The 9835-nt window shown below is 38.8% G+C and overlaps 1 protein-coding gene across 1 annotated transcript; it reads left to right on the top strand.

Annotated features, from left to right (window-relative positions):
- Positions 1-5960: 5960 nt before the first annotated feature.
- sftpbb (surfactant protein Bb) lies at positions 5961-9835 on the top strand. Its single transcript, XM_068703282.1, has 11 exons — positions 5961-6137; positions 6316-6368; positions 6690-6764; positions 7140-7262; positions 7367-7501; positions 7605-7685; positions 7777-7960; positions 8066-8208; positions 8420-8500; positions 8873-8983; positions 9403-9835. The coding sequence occupies exons 1-11, from the start codon at positions 6086-6088 to the stop codon at positions 9439-9441; spliced, it is 1077 nt and encodes a 358-aa protein (XP_068559383.1). The 5' UTR covers positions 5961-6085; the 3' UTR covers positions 9442-9835.

Below are 9835 nucleotides of genomic sequence, written 5' to 3'. Positions count from 1 at the left end.
TTCCTTTCTCCGTTCTCTACACTGGCTCCCTGTAAGAGCTCGCATCCAGTTTAAGACTCTGGTGCTAGCCTACAGGGCAGTGAAAGGAACAGCTCCTTCCAACCTCCAGGCCATGGTCAAGCCCTACACCCCTGCCCGACCACTTCACTCTGCTGCCTCGGGGCGATTGGTCGCTCAGAGGTCCTGGCGGCCGATCGACTCGGTCACGGCTGTTTTCTGTCCTGGCCTCACAGTGGTGGAATGAACTCCCCACTGACGTCAAGACAGCGGAGTCGCTGCCCATCTTTCGGCGCAGGCTGAAAACTCACCTCTTCAAGAAGTACTACCCTGAGCCTTCCACTTAGCACTTATTGTATTCATACTAGTTTGTTGCACTTATTTTATTCGTATTAGTTTGTTTCTGCACTGTACTTTTGCTCTGGTTTATGCTCTTAGATGCTTGTTTAAAAAAGGAGATGCACTTATGACTTCTGGTGACTAGTAGTTCTCTTGAATATGTTGAATACACTTATTGTAAGTCGCTTTGGATAAAAGTAAATGACTGTAATGTAATGTAATGTAAATGTAATGTAATGTATTACTTATCTATGAAATCATATCTCACATGCTTAGAAACTATGAATAGAATAATGCAAAAATACCTGCAGATGTATAGTACTTCACTTGATCGTGATGCCACAAATGTAAAACAATTTGGGAAGAAAGCAATATTATGCAAAGTCATCAAACCTGCACCTGCTACCATGAAATGTGACTTGGGGTTGCATTTACTATGTTGCCACAGCATAACCGACAGCAGCCTATGAAAATACTCTCGTCCATGAACTAATTGTTGACGGTGTAAAACAAAATGTAATATCTTTAAATTGTATTAACTGTATTCTTTTATATTGCCTATGTATTCCTGCCAGCTCTGTCTGTAACAGTAACCTCTGTGCAGACAGAAACTATTTACATTAATGAACAAACCTCTGTGAGTAAAACCTTTTGGTGTAGTGTGAAGAGAGCCCAGACCAGGACTGTAAGAGGTTACACCTTAATGTATCATCACCTTATGCTTTGTAAAACAGACCTGTATTGTACTACTACAGACTTGTGAGTTGGGATCTCAGACCTAACTCACCCCGTGCTGATAGTTTCAAGGTCTCTTGTCCTTTCTGAGAACTCCAGCCCACACCTTTTGTTTAACAGTTATTTCCTGTAACCCTGTATATAATCATGGTCAGAACTCACTCTGGTCAGAGAGAATTCTACGGTTAATATGATCCTGAACATAACATAACCTTTCAGATGTTTCGTGGAGCACCGATAGAAAGGTTATCCTTGTAGTTCATTCTCAGAGAGGACAATGTTGAAATTATTTCTCCAGGACATTTCACTTTTTCTGTCAATTTCCACGTGTTTTCAAAAACTGGAAAATTGTTCAACACCTTCTCAACACAGAATCTATAAACAATGCAGGTGTTATTGTTGTGTTGTGTTTTAGCGATGTTTCTGAGATCCGTGAGCTTCAGTGGTCATTACCCTCGACAAGACACAGATTGTGTTGTTTAAATAATCTTTAGAGACCAGAAAAAGTTCACAATATCTAGTAATTCACAAACTGAGAGAATAGATTGAGAGAACTGAGAGAATAAATTGACATCAGTGTGATATTAACATATGTGATATTCTGTCGTTTTCAGAATATCTGTATACTGTACTGTAAGATGGGAAGTGTTACTTATTGTAATTTTTTGGTCTGGGAAAGTCATGTGAGTAGAGCATTACAATCCCTATACCAACTTCCAAAACACTAAAAACAACCACTGACAAGAAAAACACATTTCAATTCAAATCGGAGGGTAACTTAACAAAATTATATACATAAACTAGTTTGACTACTATATATTATTAGCACTGACTCTAAAAATCAATATTATAGCATTATAGCACTGTAACAAAACAAGACATCTTACAAAAAGTAGAATAACATTAGCTTACAGATTGTTTTTATAAGCTTGTCATACAGTCAAGCAACAAAACCAGAAAGGTCACGTGCCTGAACAAAAAGTCATGTCAGCCTATTGCTTCTGAATACTTATCTTTTTTTAGCTTTGAGGAAACCAGTTAATCTGTCCTGTCACGCCCTTGCAGAGCAAGGAAATGACTGTCTGTTTATTTTATATGTCATTATTATTGAATGATAATGACTGAACTTGAGCTTCATTTGAGTGACATATACAGTACATACAGGTTAGTGCTTAGTGCTTTACAGGTGTTTGGCACACTGATAGGGAAGTGGAAATATAAAACAGTAAAACAATGGCAGACTATGGCACGCAATGTTTGAGGTGCGGCGTTAAAAGGGAGCTAGAATGTACCAATTAACAGGGTTCGTACACAATGTCTAGGTGGAAACTTTGTTTCATTAAGTGGTAGAAATTACCTCATGAGTTGTCCCAGCTGAAGCCTATGAGCTATTATTTTCTGTTGAATACCTTATTAACAAGATCACTGAGCCACCAGGCTCATATGTATATTTAGTTTGGCCAGTGAACAACATAGCGCCTTACACTTTGCATTAAATAATCTTTGCGGGTCTGGTGTTTGTATCCAAATATTATAACTGCAGTGACCAATCTGCATCAATTGCAGAATGCAGCAGAAAGGTGTCTGGAAAACTCTAAACACAGATAGTGTTGGTCCCGGCTGGATTACATTGGTTTCCTATTTGTTGTAGAATTCAGTTTAGAAATCTTTGAATTCCTTGTAAATATTTCAGATCATTTTACACCTCATTCTGCACCAAGACCCCTCAACCAAATGTTGTCCAGACTCAGGACACGGCCATATCTGGTTTATTTTTAGCTTTTAGCTCCAACAAAATATCATATCAGTTCAATGGAAGACATTTAAATCTCTCGCAGTTCATGTAGGTCAAACCCCATCAGATTCCTTTAAGCAGACAACATTTGAATTCCCCTAATCTACAAAGATGATTGATATAGTGCAGCCTGGGAGGAGTGCAGTTCCATTGTGTTTGAATAGTGAATGCCAAGCATTTTTTAATAGTGACATATACACAAGAGACAACAACTTCCTGGCTTACCCCCCTTCAAAAAAAAATCTAAATCAAAACTTCTTTCATCATATCTTTCAACCACTTGGAGCTGCTGGTAATAATACTGGCTGAACAAAGTAAACATATCTCCTGTGACAGAACAACTCCCATTTAAAACAACAAGTAACATAACTTAGTTTCTTTAGTATCTAATGTCTAACTATCTCAAGGAAGTACAGTAACAGTGAGGGATAGACTGTCTGTCGCCGGTCAGACAGCTGATGACTTTCCAATTTCAGTGCACTCCAGGATAAAACGCCTGCTTGCAGTCAAGTACATTTAGAGGAGGAGATTAGGCTTTATATGGGGGCTTTTACTCCAAACTGTTGTGAAGCACAGTGATTTAGTATTTAAGTATAAAAGTTAAAAAGCTTTTATTATTGTGGCTTAATGATTATAAACCTAGTTTTATGGATAATACATGGAGATGGGTATGGCATTGTGTGTTGATGTATTTCATCCATGTAGGCTGGTATATAATTACATAGTTTCTGACCATGACTAGTGTGTGCTGGAATTTTGTATAATTGTGTTTGCGTGTGTGTTTGTACACCTGTGGACTCTGTCAGTCAGCAGGTTTGTCACACCTTAGTAATTTTCTTGGCCTCTTTTGTCTGAGGTGTGTTTTTCTTTCAGCTACACTGTAGATGTAACAATAAGGAAAGTAATCTAGTTTGTAGTGGTTATTTCCTCATTCAGTTATATCTGCCTTCATGCAGTAAATACTTGTATCTACAAAGAAGTGACAAATAACTGATAACTGACTGTTTGCTTTCTTAAGATTTAAGAATAACCTGCTAACCCTGTGTTTGCTGGCAGAGACAATGCTGATTTTTTTTATGTAGATGCACACAATCATAATTTGCATATGAAGTTTTATTGCAAGATACATGCAAACTGATTATAAGTTAACATTCGTAGAATTCATTCACTTAAATTTAGTTTGGTTTGCACATTTGGGACAGGATGGAGCAAATTGTCTGATTAGTGCAGGTTGATTCTGTTAAAATCCTTCATGTATTATGTAATAGTCTGCTAGTGTTTCCTCATGAATTCATGTTTTTCAATATCTTTGGAAATAATCCGTGACCAAAACCATTTTTATGTAGGTTCATAATTAAAATTTGCATATGATGTTCTATTGCAAAATATGTACACAAATTTGATTAGAAGTAAACATTTGAGGAATTCATTAATTTCAGCTTTGTTTGTTTTGCTCATTTGGTACAGCACGTCGCCAATTATGTGGATCAGTGCTAAACAGCTTTTCCAGTGCAGGTTGATTCTTTGTATGTAATGCTGATTTTGCATTATCATTAAAAAACTTACATGAAATGACACAATTGAATTGTCTGTAGCTTGTAGTCATATCGACCTACAGCTCAAACATGACGGATGCAACCACTAGTGATTCTTGAAGAAATGGCACCAGAAGGATGAGAAGAGACTGGAGGCAAACGTAAAAGAAGCAGAATGAGAGGAGCTGTTTCACAGTGCAAGCAGAGGAAGCTCTCACCTCTGGCTCACAGAGAAGGATGTGTATTTATAAATAATGGAAACCTATATGATAGTATATATATACGTATATAAATATATATATAATTCCATTTGAAATTTGAAATTTTGTAATTTTTAGGCTGTCTTCAAACATCTGGCCAGGGACAGCAGATGAAAACTAGCCTCTCTGGCTAACTCAGGCTCACTTACAGTTTCACTGTTGATTGGTGTGCATTGTCCCTGCAAAAATAAATAAACAAACAAACAATATATATAGCAAAAAGTACAATATCTACCTCTGTAGTGGAGTATAAAGTACATTATTTACCTCTGAGGTGTAGTGGAGTAAAAAGTACATTATTTAACTCTGAGTAGTGGAGTAAAAAGTACATTATTTAACTCTGAGTAGTGGAATAAAAAGTACATTGTTTACTACTGAGTAGTGGAATAAAAAGTACATTGTTTACTACTGAGTAGTGGAATAAAAAGTACATTATTTACCTCTGAGATGTAGTGGAGTAAAAAGTACATTATTTACCTCTGAGTAGTAGAATAAAAAGTACAATATTTACCTCTGAGGTGTAGTGGAGTATAAAGTACAATATTTATGGATTTTGACATTGATTTGCCTTCATAATAGTGATAGAGATGGTCAGGTAAGGGGGAGAGAGAGTGGAGGACATGCAGCAGAGGTCCACAGACTGGACTCAACCCCAAGCTGGGGTAAGAACTCAACATGGTACACCCTCTCCACCATTTGAAACAACATTTCTTTGCGGCCTCTTATTAATCCCTTTGGCCACGACAAACAAATGATGCTGAGTTAAACTGATCATTTAAATATCATTGTTGTTTCTTATTTCTATGAGAACAGGTTTTCAGGTGTTTAGAGCCAGAACTTGGAGATTTGGCGATTGGCTCCACTTCCTGACAATAATCGAGGTAGCTGCCTTAAGTTAGCTCTGCTGAATACTATTAAATATCACCAACTGTATGATGTTTGGTTAGTTATTGATAACAACGTTGCTCTACTACAATCAAATACATGTAGAATGGAGTTCAGTGATATAATGACCCATCATTCATGTTCTATATTCCTTGGTTTTAGGATTCATTCCTGCAGCACACTATCTGTGTCCTGCCATACTATTTAGTATGTCACAAAAAGATTGCAGTATGTCACAATTGCATACTGCATGCAACAGTACAGTATTATATGGACTCGTGTCTGGAAATAAAAAGTTGATAGTACGTACTTTGTACGGGCAGCAGGAGGCAGTATGTACTAACTAACCGGTCCAGTGGATCAGGAAGTCCACGTTCAGAAGCAGGGGGTGGCGCTGATGCACCCATAGGTTGCGTCTAATACGCTTTTTGTTAACCGCCGAGAAGAAGAACAGCAGCACGGATGTAATTACCAATGGTTATAATAAACCAGTAAACAAAATAATCTGCGCATCATATCGCTTTGGGCACCTTCACACCATGTCAGCATCTGGTTTTATCCTGGTGGTCCTCGCGGTGTCTCTGTGGCCCGGTAAGATGGACATGTACTGCATCACTGTCACCTGACATGTTTTTATTAATTATGATGCCAAAGATCGGGGTGTTATCGTGGGATTTATGACCACTTACATTTAAAAAGGGTGTAGCGTTAGCTGTATACTGACCAGAGCTAAAGTATTGAACAGAATTGTACGTTTTCTGTTTTAAAGGAGACTGCAGGTTCATCATAGACCCGTTTTCACTCATCAAACAGAAATCACTGGTAAGACTTTTATTCTCGATATTTTCACCATTTTGTTTCAAAGGCCACCATACCAACACTAGATTCATTCTAAAAAAGAACACATCACAAATAGACGTACTGTCCACACTGAACTGTGCAAGAACAATGCTAAAGCATCTGTGTGTGTAAAATAGTTATTCATTAAAGGTGATGTTATTGACACATAGTCACTGGGCTTCAGAAACAAACATTTCTTTGCAATCATTTTTTTTTTAAAGTGCCGTCTTTGACAGTTGCTTTATGTTTAAACGAAATATTCAAGGCCAAATAAATAATCGCACTGTGGCTTCTCCTTATTAGACATTAGATATGTGTTCAGAGTGCAGCCAGGTCATCCAGCTGTCCGCCAACATGATTTCCAGCAGAGATGCCAAGGTGAGGATGTTGATGGCTTACTCGGTGTAGTTTCACTTTACTTTCACTTCCTGTTACTGGACACTCCTGCTAGGTTTCGGGAATTGGTTAATCAGGAAACTGGCAAAAACACCCTGTAATCCCTGTAATGTCTGTAAAACTTAAAACTTAAAATGAAAGTTTATATTGAGGTAGTCGCCTGTTTCAAGAAAATATTCAATGAAAGAAATGCCGACCTTCGAATGCCAGGGCGTTGAAATGTGCCATCACTAATGTTTACGTTTGTCAAGCTATTTTGTACACGCTTGCTTGTACTGTTACTTTACACTTTGCCAAGTCGACACTCCGTACTCTTGCCACAACATAGACAATACACTAACTACTCTGCCTTTGCAGGAGACTGTGTATGAAACCTTGCATGCTCTGTGCCAACGCCTCCCAAGAGAACAGGCCTCAGAGTGTGATTCACAGGTGAAGGTGTATTTGCCGAAAGTCCTGCAGCAGACACCTGGTCACCTGGTAAGTTTACCCGCTATTTAGGCTTCTTCATAGACACATGGAAAAAGAATTAACACTTTGGCCTTCAGTGATCACATTTTAAACAAGATAATGTGTTTCTGTAGAAACCAGGAGAAACCTGTATGGTTTTTGGACTTTGTGCTGCCCACAAGGAGGAAGTGCTGAAACTTTCCCACCACGCCACCAACACAGGCGTGTCCGGCTCTAAACTCGGCTCAGCCACCGGAACCCACTTTAGTGTGAGAAAGCAGAAGTTGATGTTAAAATGAAAGTTTGAAATTAAAACTTTGTATTTTCATACTTCAAATGTCCCTCTTATCAGAGTATTCTCTCTCTCTCTAGGGGCAGTTCAACCCAGCTTGCAGCCTGTGTTTGTTTGTTATCAATAAACTGGAGACCCTGTTGCCCAAGAATATGACTGAGGTGACGCTTTTATTTCTATCACTTTGTTTTAAATCAGGCACATATCCCTCACCGTACACCACATCATGTAAATATCTTCTCTGCCCTGCAGGATGCTTTGATGAAGATCATGGAAGAGGTCTGTCATCTCCTACCACAGAGCTATAAGGATCAATGTGATGATTTTGTCGACAAATATGGGACGCAGATAGTCGAATTCCTCTTATCGTCTGCAGCACCTCACACAATATGTGTTCTTTTGCACGTCTGTCTGTTCAAGGAGCAGCCTGTTCCAGGTCAGTCGCATGTTTATAATTAGTACATTAGGCCAGCATTTGCTCATGGTTTGATGTGAAAATCAACCCTCCACCAACAAGTCTAACGCTCTGCTGATTCCCCAGAGTTGTCCCTCCCCTCGGATTGTGAGTTTTGCCGCACGCTAGCTGTGCTGAGCCGCCTTCACCTCGGTCTCAACGCCACCGAACCTCAGACTTCCTCTTTCCTCCAGTCTGTGTGTGTCCTTCACCCAAATGCTATCCCCAAGGTCTGACCATCAGCCCCCACTCACTCTAAATATCCCTCAGCACTCAAAAACTAACTAAAATCATTCACAAATCACTATAACTAAAGAATGTATGACCATTCCTCGTTTATTCCTTAAATTCAAGTGATTTTGGCAGTTTGAATAAGGTAGACTAAGCAAAAATGTCTTTGTCACATAGCATAAAATTATGCAACTGTTGTGCTCTTTTCAGTGTGAGGCTTTCATCAAAATCTACAGCTCCAGACTGCAGAAGGTTTTGGGAAACCAGATGGATGCCCAACATGCTTGTGAAGTAAGATTAAACACTTTTAACAATCTTTCTCACTGCAGGGACAAAGAGTTAACTCCCATATCCACAAGTCACACAGTCCTACAGATCCATTAGAGGATTAGTCTGCAGTAAATGGTGGAGCAGTCAAGGTCAGCAGGTCTACACACCTTCACCGGGGCTGAAATTAGCTCACTGACTGACGTGAATTTTACGAATATTTATCCCTTGCAGCAGCGCACTTCTTATGGTGGCTTAAAAAAATGCATAAACTTTTGTTGATTTACTAACATAATTTACAACTGTATGATGGGCTCTGGTCCACGCAACACTAATCACAGTGAAGCCACTTGAATGCTCATGAACACACGTTCTTTCGGCCCATCCGTCCCGCAGAGAGCTGATCTGTGTGTTGCAAAGAAGAAGTTGGAGCCGCTGGGAAAGAATCGTTGTACTTGGGGGCCGAGCTACTGGTGCAAAGACATTCAAACTGCTCAGAAGTGTGGCGTAAGTTAAATTCAAGAAAATTGCAGTGTACAACATGCGTAATGGATTTGCCATTTGTAGCAGTGGTAAACCAAATCATCACACATATTGAGAAGGATATTTCACAACACATCAAACCTGCCCCAGGCTTTTCTCACCTGCAGGACTTGATAAACTCTCGGCTGTTCTTCCTATTATGTTGAGTCTACTGTATGATTGTTTTCAAAATTGAGTTCCATGATGAATAACTAAGTCATACTGTATTTATAGTAATCTGGCGCTAGAACTACTCTGGTCTAAAGAGACACCATATAAGCACACATGGGTCTCTTCCCCCACTATGCCGACCAGCTGACTACTTGAAACAGTTTAAAGTATTAATGTGATTTTGTGAATAATTCAATTTCTGTTTCACATCCTATTTCTGTTTTTATCTGCAGAACCAGGCCTTCTGTGAGAAGTACATGTGGAAGGAGTGAACCAAACTGCCAGCACAAATATAACTACTTTCTTTTTACAAATGTATTGCACTGATCAACTCTTCTTTTTGGGGAAATTCATGTCATGCTATTTTGTTCAATAAGCATAAATATTGATCCTGAAATGATTCGGTTTGTATGAAGACTGAGGGCTGGGTTTCAGTCTGAAACATCAGTTTGTGCAGTGATTAACGGTTTCATGAGCAGTACTAATCTGTAGATTGCTAAATATATCATTATGAATGTGAAATTGCAAAAACCTTTCATGACATAGGATGAGCTGTCAGTATGTATGAAAGACTATTATTCTATTACAATATTACCCTATGATCCCTGGTGCAAATATGCACATACAAATGACAATTCCTAAACCTTCATTAAAAGTCAACAGACA

This window comes from Cebidichthys violaceus, unplaced genomic scaffold (genome assembly GCF_023349555.1).
Source record: "Cebidichthys violaceus isolate CVI_PGR_0920_01 unplaced genomic scaffold, fCebVio1.0.p SCAF_9, whole genome shotgun sequence".
In the NCBI taxonomy this organism is placed as follows: Eukaryota; Metazoa; Chordata; class Actinopteri; order Perciformes; family Stichaeidae; genus Cebidichthys; species Cebidichthys violaceus.
Note: the sequence above shows the minus strand (reverse complement) of the source record. Positions and strands in the feature narration are given on the sequence as shown.

Coding starts and splice junctions, on each gene's coding strand:
- sftpbb (XM_068703282.1), top strand. CDS start 6,086: ATGTCAGCATCTGGTTTTATCCTGGTGGTCCTCGCGGTGTCTCTGTGG. Junction 6,138..6,315: donor CGCGGTGTCTCTGTGGCCCG/GTAAGATGGACA, acceptor TCTGTTTTAAAG/GAGACTGCAGGTTCATCATA. Junction 8,209..8,419: donor ACCCAAATGCTATCCCCAAG/GTCTGACCATCA, acceptor TGCTCTTTTCAG/TGTGAGGCTTTCATCAAAAT.